This window comes from Triticum urartu, chromosome 5A, assembly GCF_056163025.1.
Source record: "Triticum urartu cultivar PI428250 chromosome 5A, HENAU_Tu73, whole genome shotgun sequence".
NCBI classification, from domain to species: Eukaryota; Viridiplantae; Streptophyta; class Magnoliopsida; order Poales; family Poaceae; genus Triticum; species Triticum urartu.
The window spans coordinates 67207703-67234722 of record NC_141877.1 but is presented as its reverse complement, the minus strand read 5'-3'; the positions used below and the strand labels follow the sequence as shown (position 1 = coordinate 67234722).

General features: G+C 44.3%; 3 protein-coding genes across 7 annotated transcripts; 2 read left to right on the top strand and 1 right to left on the bottom strand.

Annotated features, from left to right (window-relative positions):
* Positions 1–1695: 1695 nt before the first annotated feature.
* LOC125507903 (F-box/LRR-repeat protein 17) lies at positions 1696–6675 on the top strand. 2 transcript variants are annotated; one of them, XM_048672427.2, is made up of 11 exons: positions 1696–2516; positions 3655–3756; positions 4360–4504; positions 4586–4770; positions 4905–5009; positions 5115–5212; positions 5325–5563; positions 5662–5728; positions 5836–5921; positions 6081–6179; positions 6308–6675. In XM_048672427.2, exons 1-11 carry the CDS (start codon positions 1909–1911, stop codon positions 6365–6367), a joined length of 1794 nt encoding a protein of 597 aa, XP_048528384.1. In that variant the 5' UTR covers positions 1696–1908; the 3' UTR covers positions 6368–6675. The 2 variants fall into 2 exon arrangements, with proteins under 2 accessions (XP_048528384.1, XP_048528383.1); XM_048672426.2 differs by having other exon boundaries at positions 1698–2516; positions 6305–6675.
* Positions 6676–6903: 228 nt separating this feature from the next.
* On the top strand, positions 6904–13074 carry LOC125507905 (P-loop containing nucleoside triphosphate hydrolases superfamily protein). Of its 4 annotated transcripts, none has more exons than XR_007283109.2 (13): positions 6905–7172; positions 7568–7725; positions 7807–7850; positions 8728–8805; positions 9421–9613; positions 9683–9713; positions 9794–9852; positions 9930–10003; positions 10391–10477; positions 10643–10704; positions 10795–10823; positions 11197–11410; positions 12681–13074. XR_007283109.2 is itself a non-coding variant. In XM_048672430.2 (13 exons), exons 1-12 carry the CDS (start codon positions 7082–7084, stop codon positions 11281–11283), a joined length of 993 nt encoding a protein of 330 aa, XP_048528387.1. In that variant the 5' UTR covers positions 6905–7081; the 3' UTR covers positions 11284–11322; positions 12681–13074. The 4 variants fall into 4 exon arrangements, 3 of the variants coding, with proteins under 3 accessions (XP_048528388.1, XP_048528387.1, XP_048528386.1); XM_048672430.2 differs by having other exon boundaries at positions 11197–11322; XM_048672431.1 differs by lacking the exon at positions 12681–13074 and having other exon boundaries at positions 6904–7172; positions 7598–7725; positions 11197–11537.
* A 1138-nt stretch (positions 13075–14212) lies between these two features.
* Positions 14213–17904, bottom strand: LOC125507904 (auxin-responsive protein IAA30-like). Its single transcript, XM_048672428.2, has 5 exons — positions 17381–17904; positions 16005–16207; positions 14997–15129; positions 14801–14862; positions 14213–14681 (listed from the first exon to the last, which is right to left on the bottom strand). The coding sequence occupies exons 1-5, from the start codon at positions 17704–17706 to the stop codon at positions 14644–14646; spliced, it is 762 nt and encodes a 253-aa protein (XP_048528385.1). The 5' UTR covers positions 17707–17904; the 3' UTR covers positions 14213–14643.
* Between the last annotated feature and the right edge of the window lie 9116 nt (positions 17905–27020).

The window sequence follows — 27020 nt, the reverse complement described above, 5'->3', positions numbered from 1 at the left end:
ATAGTAACCGTGAACAGAAGAAAAATCCCCATTCTGAATGTGGATTATTTGCCTGTGAGCATATGGGCATAGAATGCATCCTCATGTTCGATTAACCCAATCAAAAATAGAAGAGAAATAGTTGCCTACCTGGACAAGGAGGTACAACACTCTCTCTCTCTCTCTCTCTCTATATATATATATATATATATATATATATGAATTGTGTAAGATATGGGATCAAATTACAGGGGAGGTTATGATCAAATATGTAACATAACTGTAGATATTGTCATGTACAGATTTTTGGTCACCTTATGCACCAGGGGTAAAAAGGTCTTTTCACGTCTGTCTTTAACACCGTTAGTGAACAAAATGCACTAGAGTGTCATATTGGTAAAGAAATTTAGACTACATGTCAAATAGGTAAGAAAAATTTCTTTAGGGCCAAATAGGGAACCACATTTTAAGGTAGTGTCAAATAAGGAATTCTCTCGAGGACCATGGGCCGACTAGGTTAGTATCCCCTGATCCAAGACACCGTCACCTGGGCTCCTCACACAACCCCACATCACGGTCCAGGCTTGGACCACATGGGCCCACCGTGTGGACTCCTGGTGGCTCTCCTCTGGCAACCTCCGGCGCTCCTGACTCCGTCTAGATGTGAAACTTCGCCTCGTATTTTCATTATATTTTTGATCACCCAAACAATGTTTTCTGTAAAGTCCAAAAACATGTAAGAACAATAACCAAGATTGGGCATCGAATTATGAAGTTAGTCCAATAAATCAATATAAAATTGAGCAAAAATGATGCAAAATGGTATAAAAGTAGCATAACATAGCCAAAATTATAAATGCGTTTGAGAAGTATCACGCACCACTCTTACTCCACCTCAACATGTGAGAGTTATAAGATCGATGGACCCTTATTCATCAACAAAGACCTAGACGTCGTCGTTGCTTTAGTAAACACCATATTAAATTATCTTAGTTTTAGTTTCATTTGGTTTATAGATTAGTTTGATCTTTATTATCGAGTGGATGCAATGAAGAATATGATAAACTATTTCCAAGCATAGGGTTGGGTGGAATCATAACTCCGTTAGGTGTCAGATGATGTTGCGGTCCTGTTAAATGTCTTCCTTTGTTATCTTGGTTCGGTTCAATACTTCTTAAGGAAAATAGTACACTGAGCCGGTATGCTTGCTGGCCGTCATGGACCTATATGCACTTTGAGAGGTGCAATACATCACCAGTGACGTCCACTAGCTATACAAGCCAACACAGCCAACATGCCAGTATATTTTGACATGTCCAACATAATATCTTGCCCCGGGGGCAATATATCATCAGTGTCCGATGTTCGTTTCAACAAATACATTACCAAAAAAAAAATAACCTCATGCTAGTGTGAAAACTGCGAAATCTCCCCATAAATGCTCACCACGTTTTCATGAAATTGCGTAATCTGCACTCATGAATACGGAAGATATTCACCACCCAGTACCGGCATGGACTCGGTCCACGAGGGAACCACCAGCCGCCCAGCTGGAAAACCCCGTCCGCACCGCACGCAGCCAAAGACCGAGCCCACGGGGCGCTCCGATCCGATCGAGTCTGACTCGGCCCGCACACATGCAGCTGCCGCCGCCGTAGAACCCAAACCACCCAAAACCCCCGAGCCAGCCCCCGCGTCCGCCTCCGCGCGCGGCGCCAAGCCGAAAAACCGAACCAAAAATGGAAAAAAGAGGGGAAGAAAGAGCTCGCGCGCCAGAGAAATGGCGCCAACCGCGCGCCCCTCTCCCGCCCTGTCTGTCTCGCCCCACCCTCTATTTCCTCGCCTCTCCACACTCCCCCCATCAAACCCTACCCTGGCTACCCAATCCCATCCATCCCATCCTAGCCCCAGCCCCAGATCTCCGCTCCCATGGCCAGCTCCGACGCCGTGTCCGTCGTCCCCGCGCCTGACGCCGCCGCCGCCGCCCCCGCGCTGCCGGCGGTCGCCAAGAAGCGGGGCAGCTACAACTGCGGCCGCTGCGGGCTCCCCAAGAAGGGCCACGTCTGCTCCATCCCCGGCCCACCTGCCGCCGGGGCTGGGGCGGCGGCGGCGGCCCCGGAGCACAAGCCGAGGCGCGCGCTCCACTTCGACGAGGCGGCGGCGGCGGGCGCGCTGGACGTGACGCCGGTGGCGGCGGCGTATCCGGCCCCGCACCGCCCCCCGGAGAAGAAGCCGAGGGTGGATGTGGTGGACGTGGATGATTCGGAGCCGGAGTCGGGCGGTGTCGGGAGGCCGGGGTTGGTGGCCGTCGGCTCCGGCGTGCGGGTGCCGGGGGAGGTGGTCATTGAGGTGCTCCGGCGGCTTGCCCCGAGGGCAGTCGCGGCGTCCGCGGCCGTCAGCCGCGGGTGGCGTGACTGCGCGAGGCGGGTCTGGCGGGGGGCCGAGGAGCTCCGCCTCCGCGCTGCCGGCGTTAGCACCATCGGGACGCTGCTGCCGCGGTGCCCCGCGCTGTCCAGGCTCGTGCTCCGCATGGAAAGGTTAGGAAAATGCACAAAAAACGAACCCGATCCGGCCGATCCACGAGCAGATCTCTATAACCAACTAATCTTGGTCGAAATGGGACGACGGACAGAACGTTCTTGCTTAATTCACCATCGCTTAGACGGACTAACGGATGAACACGCCCGATCTACGCCCAATTTGCCAATGTGTGATCCGATCTGGCGCCGTGAGATCTCACCTCGTTGTGGACCCTTGATCGGCGCCGATCGGAATCTATACACAAGCAATTCTCCACGAAGAAAGGTATTTAGACATGGTAGATATTGGAAATGGACAAGCTGTGGCGAACCTGATCTGCTTTTTAGAAATGGACAAGCTGTGGCGAACCTGATCTGCTTTTTAGAAATGGACTTGCTGTGGCGAACCTTATCTGCCTTTTAGAAATGGACTTGCTGTGGCGAACCTTATCTGCTTTGTAGAAATGGATTTGTTGTGGCGAACCCGATCTGCTTCTTTGATGCGATTTTCTTGGTGGTACATCTAGTCATGGTGCTGTGAGATCGTTATATGGATCCCTGATCAGTGCCTGACTTGATCTGTGACTGAGAGTTCATGCTAGCTTTGATGCATAATGTGTGCCCAATGCTAGATCAGCAATATGCTGAATATTTCATTGTTAGTGCAAGTGGGCACAAGTTTTTTTTTCGTGGTATCTTTGATGCATAATGCCTGCCTAGCTCAGTTTCTTGCCCTGCAATTTGTGCAAGTAAACGTATAATTCTGGTTAGTTTTGTCATAGATTTTTGTTGGGAGAAAATATTTCCTGATCCTGTGACCTCAGGGGATTTTATCGGTTCTTTATGCAGAGCAGGAGAATCAATAGGCAGATCTTTTTTCCCCTCTGAACCTTGCACTTAGTTAGAAACTTTGCTTACTTTTGTCATACTGAATGAAATCAGCAAATGCATAGCCCTGATTTAGTTTCAAATAGTGTCAGAAAGCAAGTATGGTTCTTCTTGCAACAAGGTCGTTAACTTGATCTAGTTCTATGGGGACTTTAGTCATGATTAGATCACACATGTTCCAACCTAACTTTTGGCCAGAAAGTTCCATTCAGTTTCTTGACTGAGAGGTATATTCTAATTAACATGTTCCTTTGGACATTTGATGCAGTGATGTTGATGCCACAATGCTTGCATGCCTTGCATTTTCCTGCCCAAACATGCAATCTCTGGAGATAAGCATGGCTGATAGTGCAGTCAACCGGATGACCGGGTACGTTGAACATCATCCCTAAATCACAAATCCTGTGAAATTCTATCTTTCCATGCATTTAGTCCTCTGAAATCTATGATTTCTAATGTTGTATCTTTAGTGTAAATGATACACACATTCACAAATGTGCACTACCAAATACCAAACTGTTTACTATTATTGCTTGAAGATGCTTACTGTTCAGAATGTTGTTTCATGCTGCAATATGCTGCCTTACTATGCTGTGCATTGTCACCATTTACATGATCTTAAAAATAATTTACACAGGATACCAAACTGTTTACTATTATTGCTTGAAGTTGCTTACTGTTCAGAATGTTGTTTCATGCTGCAATATGCTGCCTTACTATGCTGTGCATTGTCACCATTTACATGATCTTAAAAATAATTTACACAGGATACCAAACTGTTTACTATTATTGCTTGAAGTTGCTTACTGTTCAGAATGTTGTTTCATGCTGCAATATGCTGCCTTACTATGCTGTGCATTGTCACCATTTACATGATCTTAAAAATAACTTACACAGGACAGTTTATGGATAGATTAGATGTTAAATTACAAGACCAAGTGATTTTTTAACCAACACTTGTTTGTTTAAACAGGGATGAGCTTACTAGATTTATTTCGGAGAAGAAGTCTCTGACAGTTCTTAAAGTAGATCGCTGTAGTGGTCTTGGTTTTCTTAATATAAACTCTACAAGCCTTTCAACCCTTTGGCTATCAGATCTCTCTTCCATCACAAAATATGTAAGTTGGCAAACTTTTATAATTGTTGAGTTATTTTGGTATGCTGTTTTATAAATTGATTATGTTGTTAATTTCTTACAGGTCATAAACTGTCCTAATTTGAGTGAGCTCTCACTGATTTTTTCCCAACAAGATAATGATTCTACCGATCTGATTAGTATGATGGATAGTCTGGGCCGCACCTGCTTGAATTTGAGAAAATTGCACATATCCTCAATTCACTTGTGCAATGAAGCTGTGTTTGCTCTTGGGAGTGCTAATCTCAGGTAAATTCACATATTGCTATAGTCCAAATGGATTGTTGATCAAATTTCAGGAATTGTGCTGGACTGAACTTTTAATATTATTCTTGCTTATTTCATTTCAACCACCTTATACATTTTTTTTCTTGTTTCATCAGGGGCTTGTGCATGCTGTCCTTGCTTCTAGGTAAAAAAATAACAGATGCAGCTGTTGCATCTATTGTTCGTTCTTTTACAAGCTTGGAGTTGCTTGATTTAAGCGGGTATGTGCTGGTTTTTACGAAGCCTAATGGTTTGGAGATGATATTTTGTTTTCTACAGTCATGCAAAATAAAGCCTAAACCAACACATGATACTTAAATCTCCAGATCTTGTATCACTGATAATGGGCTTGGGATGATCAGCAAGGCATTCCCTGATACCCTAACCAGGCTGCTGCTTGCTATGTGCCCAAATATCACCTCATGTAAGCTTGAACCTTCACATTGCTTGTGTTCCTTTGTTCCAGTGATTTCAGAAATATCACATTGCCCATAGCTGCAAATATCTAAAGCTTTTCCTGTTTATGTGATCTGTAGGTGGGGTCCAGGTGGCCGCAGTGCAGTTGCCACTTCTTCAGCTCATGGACTGCGGCAAGAGCTTATGTGCTAATGTGCAGCCCGAAGCACCCCGATCATACTTTGGTGATCTCAATGGGGGGATTAGGTTTTGCTCAAAACTACAGGTCACAAGGAAGCAGCAACCAACTTACCAAAAGTTGATTATAAAGCATGCTAATCTGAAAAAACTTAGTCTATGGGGCTGTTCTGCAATAGATGTAAGTGCTCAAAATTCATGATTGCTAATTTATTTGTATTCCGGTCTGTGTACACAGTGAAGCTATGTTCTTACTACTGTTCTCTTCATCTATGACAGGCCCTATATGTAAATTGTCCAGAGCTGAGTGATCTGAACCTCAACTCTTGCATAAATCTGAATCCAGGTGTGACATCCTCATTCTTGTTTGGTACTGAATTGGATGCCTCTTCAGTGTCCAAACTTATAAATGGTTAGTGCATGAGTATTTACAGCCTATGAAACATTCTGCAGAACGGTTGCTTCTTCAGTGTCCAAGCTTGAAAGATGTTCATGTCACTGGATGCCGTGACATGTTGATCGGAGCAATCAGAAACCAGGTACTGCTGATTTTCAACCACCCATGTGATAAGAAAAACCTTAGCTGTTGCAACATTAATTGCCAACTTGTGCCTGAGCTCCTGCACGTAGCAGGGGGCAGCCTTGCCATAATCTTATGTTCCTGTTTCTAAACGAGTTGCCACTCTAAATTTTGCCAGGTTCTGAATGAGTTTGCAGCAGCAGAGCCTCGCATGCCTTGCAAGCGCCTTGCTGATGGCTCGAAGCGGGTGCAAGTCCCTCAGTTCATGCCAGAACAGGTATTGAACTGCACCTGCAATGCCGCAACACTCCCCAATCCACACCCACGTCTTTACGCAGTGTTGATTCATTGCTCTCTGTGTACTCTGATCACTCACATTCGTTAACTGTGAACCCTTTTCAGCAGTTTGAGGACGAGAAATGGTGCGGCGAGTCGCGGCGAAGCCAGTGCGCCGTGCACATCTGAGCTGAAGCAAGGCAGTCACTTGCAGAGCCAGCCGAATAGCTAGCAGTCCAACAACCTAGGGGCGCACAGGAAAAGGAAGATTAGTTAGGCTGTGATGTTGTAAAGCTGGCTGAGGGCACATAATCTGAGCCTACTGGTGTTGTAGTAAACTCTACCGTTCTTGTTTCTCTGAAAAAATCTCATTTGTTTCTTCCCTGCTGAATTCTTCTGTTAGACAATAAGGGCATGGTGTAGTGTATGCCTAGCACCCTTGGTTCATCCTGGAAAATAATCTTGACATAAATTAAATATTTATTGGTGTGTCCATATATTATTTTTGTCATGTTCCTACTGATTTGTTTAATCTCTTGTTTCCAAATGGATGCTGCTGTAACTGTAAGCCTGCAAGTGCATACTGTCTGGTGTAGATTTCCCAGTGTGAGCTGGCAGCTGGGGCAATTTTACAGTCGGGTCCTGGGGATGCACTTGCATTGGAGATTAGTATGAGGGGCCCAGATGGGAAGTTCCACCTGCTCTTTTTGTTTTATTATTTTTCCTGAAAGAAATTCACTCCCTTTCTGAATCGGAACCGAGCAGAGTTGAATCGGATAGGAATGAAAAGATTCTGATCCTTACTTAATCCTCTGGATAATCCAGTCTAACCAACTGCAGCGTTTTTGTCGCTTAATCTCACTCTGGAAGAACAGCACGCGCTCCTCGATCCAGAGAGGAGCCATGGAGTTGTCGGGTTCCATCGCCTGCCCCACGGCGGCTCAGGCGCGGCTGCTCCGGCCGCCGGCTGATCTTCCCTGGCTCGCCTCGCTTCGTAAGTGATCTATCCCCCTTCTCTTTCCCATCTTCCCGGCTAGCAGGTAGGGTGGTTCGGCCCCGCGATTTACTGCTTCGTCCCCGGCGCCGGTTTCGATTAGGGGATCGCCGGCGAGGCTTTGCTCTGCATACGGTTGAATTGTAGGCGGCGGCTGATTCGTAGACTGATTCTACAAACCATGTCTCCGATTATCCTGCACGACTGACCGACCTGCAGTCAGGCTGGATTATTATCCATTTTTAGTGATAAAAAATCACGACATACTAGTTACCTGTTGATTCTATTTTATTTCCAAAAAACACGAATGTGCTACTTCGATCCATATTACTTGTCACTGGTTCAGTACAAAGTTGAGGGAGTATCTATTTCTCTTATCTGTCTTTGCTGAACAGCTCAAAGGCGCAATGTCCCTGCCTCTTCAGGATACATATCTTGTAGGAGTTTTGCCGTGAGAAGCAAAGTGACCAAGGCGATGCCTTCACTGAGTGTGAGCATTCAGCCTGCATTTCCTCAGCCAGTTACTCGGGCTACATGGAAGAAGAAACACAATGTGAGCAGCCTTTTCTTCTCACACAGTTCTATCATGCGTGTTTTTTTTTTTGCTATGTTTGATTCCAACATCTCTTTCCAGGTTACATGCTATCAGAGACAAGGAGCTCCACAGATAGAAGCCAAGTAAGTTGCAAGTGTCATTTATGAAGGAAAACAATCACCACATCGTCAGAATTGGCCTATTTGATTTAACAAGTTGGTCTAGCACATCCCCCAAAAGTTATATTTGAGGGCAAATCTAGCAGAACATAAGAACTACATATAAGTTGTTATTAACGTGCCACCACCAAGAGCGTCTGGAGATCGCCAAGTGGGCTGCAGGACCCAGCCTAGCCGGAGGCGGAAGACATGGGGGAAGCACCGTCGAAGCCATATATAGCGCCCCGGAAGCCTATGCCTTGAGAGGCAGCCTGAACCAACTTGACATCCAACATCTCCAAAACCAACACCAGGGATGCCGCGAGCAAACAAGACGACGCCTTCAAGAAGGAGAATGACGCTGTGGCGTCGTCGCCGTCCGATCCAAAGAGTTGGACCTAGGGTTTCCCCCGGTGCTCAAAGAGGAGCACATATAGAGGCCATGGCAGTGCCTCCAAGGAGGGAACATCACTTGCAACTTGCAAGCGTCGCCGCTGCCAGCATCGGCAAGCCAAGCAGGGATTTTGCCCCGGCCCGAGTCTGAGCAATCCCGTAGCCACCGGATCAGGATCTGAAGAAATGGAAATCAAACGTTGGTCGGAACCGCAACCACAAGAAGGGGAGCTAGTTTTGCTATTTACTGCATCAGTCAGTGCACATTTTTCATGTTTAAAAAGGGGAAAACTACCAGGATGTGTTAATATGCTGTGATTGTCTCACCTTTTTTCAGCAGTAATTTAAACTGGATTATATCTAGAGTAGCTACATGGTGGTACATCTTTTCAATTTTGAGTAACAATGGTTGAGTTGCATCGCATGACTTGAGATGCTAACAAAAGTTCCTCTAATTTTAAACTTGAAGGTCAATGGAGGAAGTATATGATTCTTTGGCTGAGCACCTTCTTTCTGTCTTCAAGAGTATCGATAATCTTGATTCAAAGTAAGCTGTTTTTAGAAATGCTGTTGGGGACGTAGTGAATTATTTCCGTCGCAACAGTTTGTACCTGTATTATTTATATGTTTCTTCTGCCGTAGAATATCGATTCTTAACATTTTTATCAATAAGTATACACTGTTATCTGTTCGCCATTAGAAGCAAACAGAAACATAATATTTTGGTCCAACCTATTTTAGAGTCAAACAGGAGCTGGTTAACTGAACACAGTATTTTTGGTCCAATGCTATACAAGAACTGTCTGCAGTTTCTTCCTGTTAAATACAGTACCTTACAAGCACCTAGTCAGACAAACATGTTGAGTCTGAAATACAGTGGATCTTTAAGATGTGGATATCATTGAAAACAAGGCATCTTTATCCATTTGTTATTCAAAGCATAAAAATGAACCTTATCAATGTAGCTTGTCCTCCTCTCCCTTTATTTCTCCTCCCATTTCCCTTTTTTGGGGCAACTGCTATATTTAACAATTAAGATGGTAAACGAAGAAAATCTGATGAAATTACTGGAACAATAGCTTATGTTAGCTCTCCTGATAGAAATTATTGAATCGCAACTCTGCTGATCCACTTAATAATACCACTCGCAAATATTGAACAGATATATTGTTGGTCTGGCTGGCCCACCTGGTGCAGGCAAGTCTACTGTTGCCTCTGAAGTGGTTCGACGCGTCAATATGCGTTGGTCTCAGAAGCATACAAAAGATAGTTCACTGAATTCAAATGAAGATATTGCGACAATGCTTCCCATGGATGGTTTCCACCTTTATCGATCCCAGCTTGATGCAATGGAGGTTTGTTCTCTGTTGAGAAATCCATTTTGTATTTTTCTTCTAAAGTTATGGACACAATGGTGCTTTTAGGATCCAAAAGAAGCACATGCAAGAAGAGGAGGTGAGAAGGGTTCTCCGCTTGATATGTTTTAATAAAATATTGTTTTCACAAAGTACTGACATTTGATTTGTTAAATTTAGCACCATGGACATTCAATCCATCACTTTTTCTGAAATGCCTACAGACCCTAAAGGAAGAGGTATTTACTAATTTCATTGTCAAATTATATGAATTCTGCAGCAGTAAATATTTTCGAGCTAACATCTTGGTTCATAGGGGTCAGTCTATGCTCCATCATTTGATCATGGTGTTGGTGACCCAGTCGAGAATGACATATTTGTAAAGCCGCAGTAAGTTATTTTGCAGAGTATATGGACATGTTTCTTAGCTGACTTAATTGGAATGTAAAACCTGCCCAGATTATTCACAGTAATTAATGGTGCTGAACTACCGACTGTAGTACCTTTTACAGCAACTTGACTTTTGCATGTCCTTTCTGCTATATAACATTGCAATGTCCTAAGCTTATTTTATTTGAAGCAGTGTCCTAACCTATGACGGCATGTGATTGTTCTGCTATTAATCTTCATCAGAAGTTAACCTTGCTATTTCCACTTCTGTAGTTTCGACGAGAATAGACCCTACAACTGTCATAACTTCTCCACAGTTTCGCTACATTACCGTGATACAGATGGTGCTTGACCCATGCTTTTTGCTACTTACTATGATTTTGTCAGGCACAAAATAGTGATCGTCGAGGGGAATTATTTATTACTGGAAGAAGATTTTTGGAGGGAAATTAGAGACATGTTCGATGAGAAATGGTGAGTATGCAGGTTTCACAACCATATGTGAGAGAAATACAATTTTATCAATCATGAATACCAAGTCTATGTAGCTCTTCAGTTTCATGTAACACAATACACCCTTGTTTGTTCATCTCAAAAGGGATAAATTGTGTTTCTAATAGCCAAACTTTATCGTCTCAGGTTCATTGACATTGACATTGATGTCTCCATGCAAAGAGTGCTCCAGAGGCATATTGGCACAGGTTTGCCTCATCCACGATTGCTTTGCTCCTTTGAGATGCACTATCATTTATGTATCTAATTCCATTTTCTGCCCTGTTACTGTTTGCCAGGGAAAGAGCCAGATGTAGCAGCATGGCGGGTAATTATCATCCTCCATTCTTGCCTCTCACACAAGAACAAGCATATGCTCCTTACATACAGCCACATAAAACGCTCATCTCATTCAGTGTCTTATGTTGACTTTATAACCTGTGCATTAGCTTAGACTTGCATATTTCATCTAATAAACAATTCATGCCAAAATGGTTCATTTGTGTTGCTTGTTTGTAGGATTATTTGATTATATTGTTATACCATATAGGAAAACCTACATAAGTAGCTATTCCGTAGGACATTTTCGGTTAAGCATATGCCATCTCTGTTGAACGAAGACATATTTTTTCATGCTTCTAATCGCAGAGTTTCTGAACACTACAACTTCTTACCGTCTCAAAATTTGTCTTATGAATCAGATTTCATACAATGACCGGCCGAATGCTGAGCTTATCATGGAGTCAAAAAAGGCTGCAGATCTTGTAATCAGATCGGTGGACTACTGAAGCTAGACCCCATGTTTCTGATGGCAATTTTGATTTTCGGTAATAATTGTTGCCCTATGCCGATGTTTGTACATAGAATAAGTCAGCTGGCTGTTTCCATCCGTGGTGATTTAGTGCATAGAATAAGGTATTCCCCCATCAATTTGTTCTCGAGGAATAACTCAATAAACGACATCATTTTATTTTAACATTTCTGTCTGTACAGTTCTGAATCCATAAAGCTTCAGTGATAATAAATGGTTGTAGTTTGCAAATCTGGAACTTCAGTTCATGTGTTGATGGTAGTTTGTTGATGCAGTAGGTTGTGTATAAGTTGCAACCTTAAGAGATGAGTTACCTAGTTAATCAAAAGATGATCCTTCACCATAGGGCAACTGATTCAGAACTTCAGTTCGTTTGTGTTGCCTGTTTTGTAGGATTATTTTATTATATTGTTATACCCCAGGAAAACCTACAAAAGTAGCTATTCAGTAGGGACATTTTCGGTTCAATGAAGTCATTTTTTTCGGAAATGTTAACGCCCACACGTATGGGCGTTTGCACATCGCCCACACGCCTCCATCACCACTCATTTAGATGACATCGGCAGAATTTTTTTTGGTTTTCGGCTTAAAAATGTTGTATCTCCTAAATAAAGAAGCGAACTAAAAATCCGTTTTCACCATTAAATCCGTCTCGACGAGATCTTCAAAACTAGACCCCATGTTGATATGTTTCGACGATTTTTTTTTTTGCCAGAAGTTGCCATGATGTTTACACTGCAGTTGCCATAGGGCTTAAACTAAAGTTGCCATGTGGCAATTTTAGTTTGTAGATCATGGCAATTTTAGTATTTTGATGATGGCAGCTTCAGTACTTTGACTATGAAAATTATTTTTTGTATGAACCATGGCAATTTTACGTGCATGTATCATGGCAATTTTAGTTTAAGGTTCATGGCAAGTCTAGTTTCTTAATTCCCCGTTTTATAAATGTCAAAATTTACATTTAAATGTAGAAGAAAATAGCTGAAACATATCATGGCAACTTTAGTGTAAACATCATGGCAATTCATATGCAATAGACATGATAACTTTTAATCCAAAAAAAATTTCATCAAAACATATCAACATGGGATCTAGTTTCGAATATCTCATCACGAGGGATTTAATGGTGAAAACGGATTTTCAATCGGATTTTTCGTTTAAGAGATAAAACATTTTAAAAACTGAAAATCCAAAAAAATTCCTACATGCATGCGATGACGTGGCAATCTGTTTACATTAGAGACGTGTGTTGCGTCTCCCTTACTGCCACACGTGTGGCAGTTAGCGCGACCCTTTTTTTTCATGTTTCTAATCATAGAGTTTCTGAACACTACAACTCCTTACGATCTCAAATTTTTTCTTGTGAATCAGATTTCGTACAATGACCGGCCGAATGCTGGGCTTATCATGGAGTCAAAAAGGACTGCAGATCTTGTGATCAGATCGATGGACTACTCAAGCTAGACCCCATGTTTCTGATGGCAATTTTGATTTTCGGTAATAATAGTTGCCCTATGGCGATGTTTGTACATAGAATAAGTCAGCTGGCTGTTTCCATCCGTGTTGATTTAGCGCATAGAATAAGGTGTGCTCCGATCAATTTGTTCTTGAGGAAGAACTCAATAAATGACACTCTTCAAGTATCTAATCATTATATCATTTTATTTTAACATTCCTATTTGTAACATTCCTGTTTGTATACAGTTCTGAATCCATAAAGCTACAGTGATAATAAATGGCTGTAGTTTGCAAATCTGGAACTTCAGTTCATGTGTTGATGGTAAATTGTTGATGCAATAGGTTGTGTATAAGTTGCAACCTTAAGAGACAATCTATCCAGTTAATCAAAAGATGATCCATGGCTTGGAGGAAACAATAAGATAACTGCTTGTTTCCATCCATGGTGATCTGTGTACATGTATAATCTATTCCTCCACCAGTTTGTTCTTGATGCACAGTTGAGGAATAATCGAATAATTTCTGTTTATTCTACTGATAAGAGATAGTCTTGCAGCATTTATCTAATAATATTATTTATTTCAGCAGTTTTGTTCGCACAGTTCCGAATCCGTAAAGCTTTGGTCTAAAATGCCAGCATGGACGCAATTCATGCTCTGATGGTAAACTGTTGATGGATGCTAAACATCTTGTATGTTGCAACCTTAAGAGTCAAACTATCTATTTGCTCAAAAGACGACCCATGGCCGGTAAGAAACAATAATATCCATAGTGACCACTTTTAACTGAGCAATTTCTTGGTGGAAGCAACACAAGATTGCCTTGAGAGGAGGACAATGTGCACTTGAAAAGACTCAAGGCTGGCATCATTACCAGGGGACATGATCTCCAAAGGGAAATATGTTTTGCTTAATCTAACATGCAAAGTCACCTTTAGTTGGGGGAGATACTCATGGCTAGGAAGGTACAGCTGAAAGTTCCCAGAAATCATGGCAACACCCTCCAGCACTTCATGTTTTTCTTTTGTTGGCCTTCTCTAGAAAACAGGGAAAGGACAGCTCAACTTTGTCCAACCCTGCACCCTTTATCATGACACAGGGCACAATGCACCAAACAATGGCATGTATAATAATAGTACATGACAGCAAAAGATGCAGCAAAGTGTGATGCCTCATAATACTGGTGAGAGCTAGTGATTGGCATATGAAAATCAAGTGTGCACATGGGATGCCTCTGTGCATCCCTCCCCTCCCAGTTGGCTCCAAGTCTAAAGAAACATGGACAGCCAAGTTGACACACACATTGTTTTGTATGTCGACAATGCACCACAGAACAAAGCATCTCTATTCTACCATCGAATCCTCTCATGATTCTTCAGTGGAACACCATTATAAGTTCACAACACCAGAATGAATCATGTCAAAAGGAAGCACAATGCAAACTCATAACACAATACAATTAACATTTAACACCTTGCAATAAATATTTGTTTTGTTGATACACCATGCTGATAATTAAACAACTTTTGATGGACAAACCGCAAGAGGAAAAATAGGGCGCCTTTGCATTTTGTGCCAAGAAGAGACATAAGAAGAGAGGGAAAAAAAAAGGAAGAACAAGCAGAGCAAAAAAGAGAAGACACAATTATGTGGCAGACAGGTACAGATACATCTCACATGTTCTTGGCTTCTTCTTTCTTATGTATATAACAAGATGAGACTTGGGACTGGACTGGAAAAGAGAAGATCACAAACCAAAATGACTTCACTGATCAGGAGATACAGACTTAGACTTAGGACAGAGAATATGATACAGGGATGAGCAAGCAAGGTTATAGGTATTTTGATTCTTGCATAACATTTAGTGCATCCTCTCCTCAGCTCCTGTTCTTGCATTTCTCCATTGCCCTTGGTGCTGAAACAATTCAAAACAATTCACGATCAAAACAAAAGTCGGCCCAAATCTTAACAAAACCTCTAGAAAGAAAAAAGCATTTCATCTGCTGATCTGAAACTTAAGGGAGATCTACTGACCAAGGCCAATAGCTTCTGATCCCTTCATTATCCGAAGGCGCTTGCACGACTCGACGAACATCCTGAAATTTTAGAAAAATGGAGCGTTAGATCAGACCGGTACTCATCAAAGATTCAAAGTAGCACTTCAGATGTTTGAAATTAAGTACACAAATGGAGAATTATGCATATGGAGAATCAAGGATGCAGCACTCACTCCCACGGGACGTCGCCAACGAGCATCCAGTCGCCGTCCTTGTCCTCGTACGTCGGAACATACTCGGATCCATTGAGCAGATCCATCAGCTTGCTCTCGTTCATGCCGTTCATCCCTGGAGTTCCACAGTTTCCTGAAGTGTGACAACACGTACACTGGGATTAATATCTAATTCCAGAGCATCAACAGTAACTCGGGAAATACATAGTGCTAGTTCAGAGCAGTTGTTATGGTCTAATTAACAACGGGAAGTGCCGAATAAAGTTCCGTATCAAATCAACGGAACACAAATCTACAATCACCACAACAGAGAAAAACCAATAATTGTTGTTTTGGGAAACCAACCATTGGTTGCATCTTTTTTTAAGATGCACGCTCCAACATGTTGGATTATTGCTTACTGGGTATCAAGTTACAACGACTCATGCTAATCATGAACCAGCCAAAGATAGCTAGCTGAGTGAGCAGATGCCATGATCATGAGCTTGCTAGCTGTGTGTACATATGGTAGAGAGACAAGGACATTATGCCACAGACAGGGAAGACACCTACCAAGGAATAGGATCGACGCAAATCATGCACCCCTGGCAAAACCACATGGTGACCACCACCACACATGCAAATGGAAGTGCAATCATATACACAAGTCATGCATGCATGTACCATATATAGCGAGTAACTTTATAAATATGTTGTGATCTTTTTTTGTGTATAAAAGTTCAGGAACACTACAGCTAGATACTAGATAGAAAACAAAAGCTAGATAGAATAGCAATCTTGTTATAAATAAATGGGACTAGGGTTTAGGAAACACAGTTTTAGAAAATTCAGCGGTCTAATATGCACATTTTTTTAATATTTTTTTTACACACATATATATGCGCTCATGTGAAATTTCGGTGTTCCGAACAGGCCAAGAGCGTAGAAATATATAGGCTAGTTATAAATGAAAATGTTGCGGCTGCTCTAGTATTGTGTTAGAGATATGTAGAGAAGAAGCATGCATACCGATGGTGAAGGAGCTGAACATCTTCTCGAGGGCCTTGGAGAGGTCCTGGTAGGTCTTGTACATGTTGAGGTCCACCTTGCGCAGGTAGGGCGCGCCGTCCATGCTCACCTTGACGAACGCAGCTGCCGCCGCCGGCGACGACTTCTCCGCCAGGATGTTCTTCCGGAACGACCGGACCGGAGGCCACCCCACCACCTGCGCCCTGGATAAAATTAACCGCCCAAACGATTTGGTTAGTTTTAAACATGTTATGTTAAACTAACATACATACATACATGCATGAGTTCTTTCATGATCAATGAGGTGCAAATATATAAAAATTCAGATCCATTTTGTTCCCCCTTCTCTTCACTCTTCTATCAAACGAAAACTTGTGTGGCAACGCATGACATGCATGCAACCTTTGTCCTCTCGTTTCTGTTATCCACACATGGCACATATATGCACATACATCTCCACAGCACATCTTCAACTGTTTACTCAGATGAATAAAAACAAAAACTACTGCATATGGTTACTTTTTACCTACCATTTTCTTCTTCATACTATATATATCTACTAAAGGTCTAAAGTAACACAGAATATATATAGAATGCAATAAGTTTGAGCCTGATTTGTACAAGGAGGGAGGAGATGAGGACGAGGGGTGCAGATAGATCTAGAACGCCGAACCCAACAAGGTGGGGCCATGCCATATCTTGATACAGTGCATGCCATGGCCGGGAAGGAAGGGGCAGTATGGGCAATATGGCAATCTATTATCTTTCTCCTCCATGGCATTGTAGCGTGAGGACAGGATACGAGTGATATGGGGATGATGGCGACGTGGACAAAAAAAGTAAACCGTGCGAGAGGAGGGAGGGGCAGCAGTGCAGTGGAGTGCAGTGTGCGTGGCTTTCTTTTATCGTGTCGGCACTAGGCACTGTCCCCCACTGCCCCACACGTAACATGCTACTGTCTCTCTGCTGGCCACTGCCACTGCTGCCGCAGATGGAGATGGATGGATGAATCTCTCCCTAGATCTCATCTCACCCATCATCTCCTCTCTCTTCCATGATCAGTGCTCGATCTGAGATGATCACCGAACATGCATGGACTACTCAGTACAAGCTAGATCGATCGTGGCGAGAGAAGCAGAGCGATTCATGCCGTTAACTGCCCGTTAATCAAGTTGGTTTTGCTCGCAAAGGAGTTAGTTAGGCTGGCGTTTTGATGGGATTTTTTTTTGAAAGCTTGCGTTACGAAGAGCCTACAATACACGAGGAAGACGAGCAGAGGTGAGCTGAGCTGCATGCGTGAGCATGCAGAGCAGAGCGTAGCAGAGAGGTGGGTGGAGTGGAGATAGAGATGGAGATGGAGATGGAGATGCACGTACTTGGGGGCGCGGGGCTTCTCGGCGGGGTCGGGCAGCGCGGCGGAGGTGACGACGCTGCTCTGGCTCGGCGACCTCTTCATCTTCCCCGCGCCGGCGTCCGTCGCCGTCTCCTCCTGGTTCTCCGCCGCCGCGGCCGCGACCACGGCCACGTCGGCCCGATCCTCCTCGGCCGGCGCCTCCTCGCCGGCCGGCTCCAGCTTCAGCTTCAGGTCGATGGTCTCGGCGAAGCCCCTCTTGCCGGAGGAGCTCCTGGCCTCCCCCTCGCCGCCGCCGCCGGGCAGGCCGAGCCGGAGCTCGGTCGCCTCGAAGCCCAGGTCCGCCGCCATTGCTAGCCGGCTCAGCTCCTCGCTTCTCCTTCTTCCTCTGCTGCTGCTGCTGCTGCTTGGTTTGCTTCGCTCGTTTCTGCGTTTCTTGGCGAGCTTTCGGGGTTCGGTTTGGCTGTTTTGAGAGGCTGCAATGCGAAAGGCGAGCGATGCAAATGCGGATGGAAATAGATAAAGAGAGAGGCAGAGGAGGGGAGGGGGGCAGGCAGAAATAATAATGGCAGCGAGGGTGTTGGTGTGGGCGTGTAGAATAATAGGGCCATGATAATGCATGGCCAGCCTCTTTTGCGCCTAGCCCCTCTGCTAATATTTTCGATTTGTTCTCTACAGCTATTCATTTGTTTAGGCGCCTTAGACTCGGTTTGTAGTTGATGGAGTATTATATGCCAACTTATTTTATAATTGTGGTGGAGAATAGATATAAAAAATTTAAAAATTAACTGATGATTAGACAAATAAGATACTATAACGCATAGAAAAACTACTGGTTAAAATTAACTAGATTACCATGATCCACAATACAATGCCAGCGCAATGCTAGTTTGTGCATAAGACTACTAGTTTCTGCGACAATTCTATATTTAAACATATTGTTATCGCAACTTAAGTACAAAAGTATTCCTCGTCTCGATGGTGTGGCTAGTGTCGTCGCCTCCTCGAAGTGCGTGTGGAGGCGTATCTCCTTCGAATCTCACGCGACTCAGTCGATGTTGGTGTTTGATGGATCTGTTTGGATTCAATATTTGTCTAAGTGTTTGCAGATTTGATCCCCTGATCTACGCCTCTCTTCATCGACGATTTATGCTACTCTGGTGCACTGGTTATGTGAGGCCTTAGCACAATGGCTCTGACCGTCTATTACTCCCTCCATTTATAAATAAGCTCTTTAGAAATTTCAAAACGGATTACATTCAGATGTATGCAGATGTATTTTAGAGTGTACGTTCACTCATTTAGCTATGTATATAGTCTATATTAAGATGTTTAAAGTGACTTGCCGGTTTCGATGAGGGAGGGGCAATTAAGGCGATACTTTCGGTTGGTGGAATGATTCTAGTCATCGCTAGATGGTTCATGTAACTAGTTATATTTTTTATTTTCCGGATGTTCTCTGTACCATCATTATTGATTATGAATAGATTGAAGGTCTCTCTTCAAAAAGTACAAAATTACCAAATGCATGGACGTAGCTGATCGTTTACTCACTTTTCTGTCCCCAAAGCACACATGTAACAATGGCAGAAAGATAACACGCAGTTTAACGTGTTGAAAACAAGATTATCGCCCCTCAAAAAAGAAAAAGAAAAAATAAAACAAGATTATCGACCGAACCTTAACAAAGGGAAGAAAAATAATAATAAAGCGCGTATTAGTGCAGCTTGGTTTGCTGGTCGACCACTAAAACGAAACTATGCAAGTAACGTGACACTTACAAAAAAAAGGGATAACGTGACGCTTACACTTGTTTTCCCCGCTTGTTTTTTTGAATGTACGTAGTATATGCAGGTGGGCGCTCGAAAAAGAAAAAGAAAAAAGAAAGCAGGTGAAAACAGAAAAAGGTGGGGTCACGTCGGGCTTTGCTGGGCTAGCTGGAGGCCAAGAAACCGCATGCGCTGTGTGACCGCGACCCCCACGCGCGAAAATGACCGCCTCGCCTCGCGGGACCACCACGCGCGATCGCTCACCAGGGATGGTGGGCCCGCCTGTCGGGGCCCGGTCCCACGTGCCTGCCACCTTGATCGCTCCTTTTCTCTCTCTCTTGCTCTGTTTCTATCTTTGCATCGTCTTTTCCGTTGCGTATGCCACTCCTTTTTTTTTTTACGAAAAACAGCATTGTGCTGATTTCATTCATTAAAATAGGATGAGACACCCCAAGAAATACAAGTCAAGGTTCAGGATGGCTAACAGCTAGAAAGGGGAAGGAAAAGCTATACAAATGTACACTACAAAAAGAAAGAAAGAAGGAAATTATCTCGCGCCTGTCCATTGTGCTCCTTTGAATCCAGCGATTCTCCAAGAATTCAGCTCATTGATAATGTTTTCAGCGATCTTCAGGAAGTGGTTTGCCTTGTTGTTGAATATGCGGCTGTTTCTTTCTTTCCAAATCTGCCACGACACCGCCATTATAAGTGATGATAGGTCCTTTTTCCTGCCTGTACGATCCAGAGCCTTTAACCACCAGTCCAATATAGAGCCAGTATGAGCAATATGTAAGAGGTTAAATGGAAAATTATATATCGCCAGGCAATAGCCCCAGATTCCCGCCGTGAAAGGGCAGCTAGATACAAGGTGCAAACCATCTTCCCACCCTAAGTGGCATAATTGACAGATCGGGTTGTGAGGCCAACCTCGCTTCACAAGGTTGTCCGCAAGGTTTGTCCTCGCGTATGCCACTCCTCTCGCTGTTCGTTCCGCCCGTAGTCGCGTCTGGTCTGCAGCATTTTTTGACCTATTTTTTCGGCCTTTGTACTACGTATGAACTCCGTAATTCTGTGCCACGTGGTGTACAGAGGAATGCTTTGAGCACAACCTTCACAAAAATAGTACAATTTGCCAACCACAGTATATCTCGTCCATTTGAGGACGCGACAAGTCACAAGCGTGACAGCCTCGCCAAAATGATCGAGCTTGGAGGCTTGTCTCTCTGAGGTAATCGAGCTTGGCAAGTTGAGTAGTACTCCACCAAACGTCCAAACCTGCCTACGTGCAGGGGCCGCGCGTGCAACACGTCCGCGGATTTCGCCGGAGAAAAGGGACACAGTCACACAGTACGGCGAAAAGGAGCGCGCACGAATCCGACGCAATCATGCGTAGCCCGTCTCACGGGCGGTGGGGCCGGGGAGCTGCTGGGGTGGACGGCGAGGGGTTCGCGTTGCATGTGACGGGGTCCGACGCGGGGCCCGCGGACGGCGGCCATGTGAGCCTGCGCCCGGGGTGTCTCCGCTCCCCTCCCCCCCGCGCCGTCTGCTGCGCGCACCCCGCGGGCGCCCCTCCCGTACGTACGTACCGCGCTCCCTGGGAAGCGGGGCTGGGCTGCGCAACTGACGACACTCCCGCCGTTTGCCCGGCCCATTTAATTCTTTTTTTTTTTGCAAGAGGAGGGTGCTCCTTCTTGATTTGCAAGCAAAAGGAAGCTACTAGCTTAGATAGAGTGTGGCCAAACCTAGGTTAGCATGCATGCATGGGTCAGCTGATGGGTCACCGATCACCAACTATGAATGCAATCCAGCCATCATGCGGGATGGGCCGGGGCACCACACGTGTGGGTTAGATGTGATGCTTCTCAATCACAAGCGATTAACTCTCCATGAAACGCAGAGTGACCACTTAACTAATTAACCATATCGACTAGTAGCTATAGCTAGGAGTAGTTAGCTAGCTGCTCATCAGAGACGATCGATAACGACACAATATGTTGGAGGCACATCAGAGTCAAGTGAATTAATTAACCAACCACACTGGTAAAATTCCCATTTTTGACATCTCACTCACTCGCCAGTGGCGCGCAGTACTAGTCTAGAGAGAGTGCATGTTTTGTTCGGGGTTTACTGTTATTGACGTTGTTAAATTAATCAGCTGCTGCGTACTCCACTGTATTAGCCAGCTGGATTTGGATGCTCTCGCTTGAATGGGCTACAGTGATGCTGGCTAGCTCCCCACCATGTCGTGTGCCATACTCAAACGTACGCCCGTCCAACATCTTGCATGTCTATCTTGTAGACCAATTTGTTTCAACAATAATGTGGTTCTATTTTGCAAAAAAATTAATAATAAAATAAAAATAAAGTGGCCCTCTCCCTCGCTGGCTCGCTAGATACATCTTATTCACCCTTTTCAACAATTTAAACGGTTGAACTGCATCATTGCGGTTAATGTTGGCATAACTTAGTTTTATTTTTCAACACGGAAAACATAGTTTTGATGACAACAAAACTATGTGATCCACCCTAAAAAAAGCATGTGATCCACGTGCCACCGAATTAATACAATTCGATTCATATTTAAAAGTACTTACTTACGAGTTATGGCTATGATTATGTAATTATATAATTTTTTTATTTTAAAGTTTGGTGCTAGGAAGTTAGAGCGCATTACCAACTAATTTATTGCTTGGTTTGGGTGAGGTGCATATTAAAAAAAACAATGAGCCTCTTCGTCGATTTCTATTAAAGAAAACGTCAGTTTTCCATCATACATCACTTCAGAGAAAGCAAAAGTAAGACTAGAACAAAAAGAGAAATCAGGGCATCTCCAACGCTATCCCCCAAAACGAATGCTATCGGTCCACGGACCACGTCCGGACACGTTCACAGACATGATACGGGAACCGATCATCTAACCTTGTCCCTTAAACAGGCATCAAATCCGGACAACAGAGGTGGGCCAGGCGGACCTAGAGAACAAAGCACATGGGCTATGAATACATGTGGTCCAACTAACAGAGGGCCAAACGGACCTCCGCATGGTGTCCGGACTCCTGCAAAGTCCCCCCTGAGTTTCCTTCTGTTTTGGGTGTAAACAGACATGCAGAGTGGCCCTCAGGCGTTTAGGGGGCTACATTGGATGCTAGAAAGTGTTCGAACCACAAGGTCTTGACCTTTTTACAGAAGCTTACATGACTACTTTGGAGATGCCCTAAGGTACTGAAAAACCAAGTAACTCACAGTCCCTTGAATTTCTTTTTTATCAACATGCAAACAATTCTAAGTATCACCACAACCCATAGCACCATCATGTAACAAGATGTTTTATGCAGAACAAAACAAATGCAAAGAGAGATGTTGAATAGAATATATATTTTTTTGAGCTGTCAATGAGGGGGGAGAATCCCCACCTGAATGCATTACTCATAGCGGACATGAGTTGCAGTTTACAGGTTTGCTGTAGTGAGCGAGGAGAGGCATTGATGCCATGACATGACGCCGACCTTTTGTTGAGGCATACTAAATACAACAGTCTAAAAGTAAAATCATTAACAATGTCTCTAACGGTTACATTGGCAGAGTGAGCTCGGGATTGAACAAGCATTGTTGGAGTTGAGAAGATCATCACCCCACTATGAGCCAGGGGGTTGCTAGTGCCCATCCATGAGTCCTGTTGTAGATCTCCACCATCACTTGCTTGATCTTCATGACACTCTCTTTGATAGTTTGATCCTTTCCCTTGGGTTGTCTACAAGATTGCTCAACTAGTGAGGTTGTGACATAAGCTAAAGACAATCGTTCGAGGATCGTCACACACTTTCATATGAAGGCCTGCTAAATTCCTGGTTTTCCAAATGGTTCAACACAAAGTAGTCTCCTTCACGAGAGCTAGTTTGCGCAGGTCAAGAGGAAACAAGTCTAACCAGGCACCAGTGGAATCATGCACATTCCTCATTTCAAAATAAATAAATAAATAAATCATGCACATCCTTAGGGGGATGAACAAATCAAGAGCACTAAAGATCACTCTCCAGGGAAATTTGACAAGGCTACAGTCAAATGCTCAATTGTCTCCGCACGTCCACATAAGCAACATTGACATTACCTGATGTAGGGTGGAACCCTAATCGGCCGATCTTTCACGAAAGGAGCGGAATCCCGCGAAGAACATGAGGAACACAAAGGGGAAAATGAGAGAAACACAAGGGGAAACGAAGAGGAACACTCAAACCAACATGAATAAGTCACACATGTGCTAGATCCTCGAATACATGGAACGATACACGGTACACGATCAACTAGGGACGATACAATGGTAACAGTCTTCTCCGGTGGAGGCTCGAATCTCCGTGGAGAAGGTAACCAAGTGGATGAGTAAAGCTCTCACACAAACATGAGCTAAACCTTTGCTAACCCTAGAAAGTTGGGCGAGGTGGAGTATATATAGTCTAGCGGGGAGAAGGGATACACGGGCCTCGGCCCTTCACTGTGCGCAGACAGGGGAGGCGGGATGTCCGGGCTGGTCGGGCCGGATGTCCGGGATTTCAGGCGACACCGGATGTCCGGGCTGGGGAGGCGGGATGTCCGGGCTGGAGTGGTGGCATTTGTTGCTCTCGGGTTCGGAGGGGTCGGATTTCCGGGCTGGTGGTCGGATGTCCGGGGGCTCGGGAGAGGCCAGATGTCCGGGCTGTCGGGGCCGGATGTCCGGGGGCTCGGGAGAGGCCGGATGTCCGGGGCCTGTAGCTTCTGGCGGCTGTGCCGCTGTAGTGGATGACGCTCCAGGGGCCGGATGTCCGGGGTCATGTCCGGATGTCCGGGGCCTGGGAGATGTTCTTGGCTCCTTCCGTTGGTTCTCCTCATCCGTGGACTTGGGGACTTGTACATCTTCATGTGCATCTTCGGGAGGGTCCTCTTGGTGCCTAATCATGCACAACACCTCGGACTTAGGTAGTAGCCATGTCTCATGCATAGAAAGTGGAAGTTCGGAGAGGAGTGAGTTCACCTTATCTTCATAGCCTTGGCTCGGGCTCATGTCATTGGTCCAAGTGGTATCGTTGGAGGTGTAGGTGCGTCCATGGGGATGATCTTGGGATGCTCCGCATCATCTCCCCTCCCTTGGGGAAGATCCGTCCTCGGATCGAAATCCTCATCACCATGGTAGGGCGAGAGATCTTTGATGTTGAAGATGTCGCTCACGGAGTACTTGTCACGAGGGATGTCGATCTTGTATGCGTTGTTGTTGTAGCGTGCAAGCACCTTGAATGGTCCATCTGCGCGTGGTCGAAGTTTGGACTTGCGTTCTTGGGGAAAGCGGTCCTTGCGAAGGTGTAGCCACACGAGGTCTCCAATGTTGAATATCATAAGGTGCTTGTTGACGTTGAGCTTGGTCGCAAGGCGTTGTACTTGGCGCTCGATGGTGTTTCTTGTATCTTCATGCACCTTCTTGAGATGGGTCGCTCGTGCACTTGCGTCCAAATTGATGCGCTGTTGGAGTGGTAGAGGGAGAATATCCAATGGTGACAAAGGGTTGAATCCGTAGACGACCTCGAAGAGGGACTTGCCGGTTGTTGAGTGTCTTGCGCGGTTGTAGGCGAACTCGGCGATAGGTAGGCACTCCTCCCACTCTTTGATGTTCTTCTTGATGAGTACTCGAAGTAGAGTGGAGAGTGTGCGGTTGGTAACTTCCGTTTGGCCGTCGGTTTGAGGATGGTAAGCCGTGGAGAAGAGTAGCTTGATTCCGAGCTTGGCGCATAGGGTCTTCCAAAAGTAGCTAAGGAACTTGACGTCGCGGTCCGAGACGATAGTCTTTGGCACTCCATGTAGACGCAATATTTCCCTACAAAAGAGATTAGCAACATGTGAAGCATCGTCTATCTTGTTGCAAGGAATAAAATGTGCTATTTTTGAGAAACGGTCCACACCGACAAATATTGAATCTTTCCCATTTCGAGTCCTAGGCAAACCAAGTACAAAGTCCATGCTAATGTCTTCCCATGGTTGGTATGGAATTGGTAGAGGCATATAGAGGCCACGAGATTGAGCTTTGGACTTAGCTTTGTGACATGTAGAGCATCGGTTGGTGAAACGATTGACGTCCCGAAACATCTTGGGCCAAAAGTAGTTCTTCGAGAGCGTGGCAAACGTCTTGTTGCATCCGAAATGTCCCATTAAGCCTCCTCCATGAGATTCCTGCAAAAGCAACAAACGAAGAGAAGACTCGAGGATGCAAAGTTTGTTAGCTCTCATAAGATATCCATCTTTGATGTAATAGCGTTCCCAAGATGTATGCTTGCACTTGGCATAAGGAGTAGCAAAAGTTGCATCATGCTCATGCAAGTCTTTGATATGCTCGAAGCTAATGACATCTAACTCAAGTTGTGTAACAAGCATGCATATGCGGGAAAGAGCATCCGCTACAATGTTTTCTTTACCCTTGATGTACTTGATGACATAAGGAAAAGACTCAATAAATTCACTCCATTTAGCATGACGCTTGTTCAACTTGGTTTGTCCCTTAAGATACTTAAGAGTCTCATGATGCACTCTTGTGTGGTGAAGATTATTTTCGTCATGCTTATCTTTACGAGGCTTTTGCCATCTTAATTGGTATCCCTCGTCTTGATGAGGCTTTCATCTTCTACCTTCACCATGGGTTGTCACAAGTATAGGTTCTTTATATGCTTATTAGTAAGCTTGTGAACCCATTTACTTGTTGTGTGTGGGAATGATAGGCCTTGCACCGTGTTGCCTCATTCCTTCAAGACTTTATTGTTTCTTAATGCTCATCCGTACATTAGTCTTCTCAAGTGCATTGCCTTGACTCTCACACATCATTTTGGTTGAGCCCATTCTTAAGTTGCCTCTTTCACTTGTTGCTCAACCTTGTGTTAGTTACAAGTACTAGGCTTAGTTTCCTATATGCTCACTTGCACTTGTTGTAAGTTTCTATTGATTTTGGGGGAGCTATGATCCTATTTTGTGCACTTTGTATCCAAATACAAAAATTCTTGATGTGCACAAATCATGGGGAGCTTCTCTAGTTTCTTTAGAACACTCCTCTGCTCATATCATAATATCTTTCTTTCTTGTGGCTTATAGGATCATTGGCCTAGTTGGTTCAATTGGTATCTTTTGATAGCTTGCTTCAATTGGTATCTTTTGATCGCTTGATTGCTTGTGTCTCTGTCGATTATGTCTTTGTGGCATATCTTCCTTTAGCAATCTTTGGGCCTCAATATAGTTTGTCTTCCTCCAAGTATTTACCGTTGGTTATGTGTATTGCTTTCCTCTCTCTTGTTGAGAAATACACAACTTCTGGAGGAACTCAATCTATATTGGCCTTCTAAGCTTTTCGCCCATTTTGGCAATCGATGCCAATGGGGGAGAAGTTTTAGAGAGTTTTGTGGAGGTTTCGGAGAGTTTTGTGGAGAAGTCTTTAGAGTTTTCTCCTTGCTTTGGTTTTGTTCCTAAGCATTTGTATCTCATACGCCTGCATTATTGGTTGTTGCATTGCATGGTGATGCATAATTCCTTGTATTAAACTCTCTTGAAAGTAATTGTCATCAATTACCAAAATGGGAGAGATTGAAAGAACATGCGGTGCCCCCATGTTTGGTTTTGGTAATTGATGACAATCTCTATGGACTAATGGTTGCCTTGAGTTATATTTGAAGGTTTTGTCCATAAGCTTTTCTTGGAGTACATGTGTTGGTTTCAAGGAGAGTTTGTGTCGACCAAGGTGCTATTCAAGGAATTACCTAAAGATTGGTCTTGTGAGAGGTTGATCAAGACTAAGTTAAAGAGTGAATCAAGTTGATCAACCCACAAAGCGTAGAAGATGTACCGAGAGGGATCAAGTGATCCCATGGTATGGTAAGCATTGTCAATTACGCT

Coding starts and splice junctions, on each gene's coding strand:
- LOC125507905 (XM_048672430.2), top strand. CDS start 7,082: ATGGAGTTGTCGGGTTCCATCGCCTGCCCCACGGCGGCTCAGGCGCGG. Junction 8,806..9,420: donor ATCGATAATCTTGATTCAAA/GTAAGCTGTTTT, acceptor AATATTGAACAG/ATATATTGTTGGTCTGGCTG. Junction 10,705..10,794: donor CCAGAGGCATATTGGCACAG/GTTTGCCTCATC, acceptor ACTGTTTGCCAG/GGAAAGAGCCAGATGTAGCA.
- LOC125507904 (XM_048672428.2), bottom strand. CDS start 17,706: ATGGCGGCGGACCTGGGCTTCGAGGCGACCGAGCTCCGGCTCGGCCTG. Junction 14,863..14,996: donor GTTGGCGACGTCCCGTGGGA/GTGAGTGCTGCA, acceptor CTAAAATTTCAG/GATGTTCGTCGAGTCGTGCA. Junction 14,682..14,800: donor ATCAGAAGCTATTGGCCTTG/GTCAGTAGATCT, acceptor GAATTGTTTCAG/CACCAAGGGCAATGGAGAAA.
- LOC125507903 (XM_048672426.2), top strand. CDS start 1,909: ATGGCCAGCTCCGACGCCGTGTCCGTCGTCCCCGCGCCTGACGCCGCC. Junction 2,517..3,654: donor CTCGTGCTCCGCATGGAAAG/GTTAGGAAAATG, acceptor CATTTGATGCAG/TGATGTTGATGCCACAATGC. Junction 5,010..5,114: donor GAGTTGCTTGATTTAAGCGG/GTATGTGCTGGT, acceptor TTAAATCTCCAG/ATCTTGTATCACTGATAATG.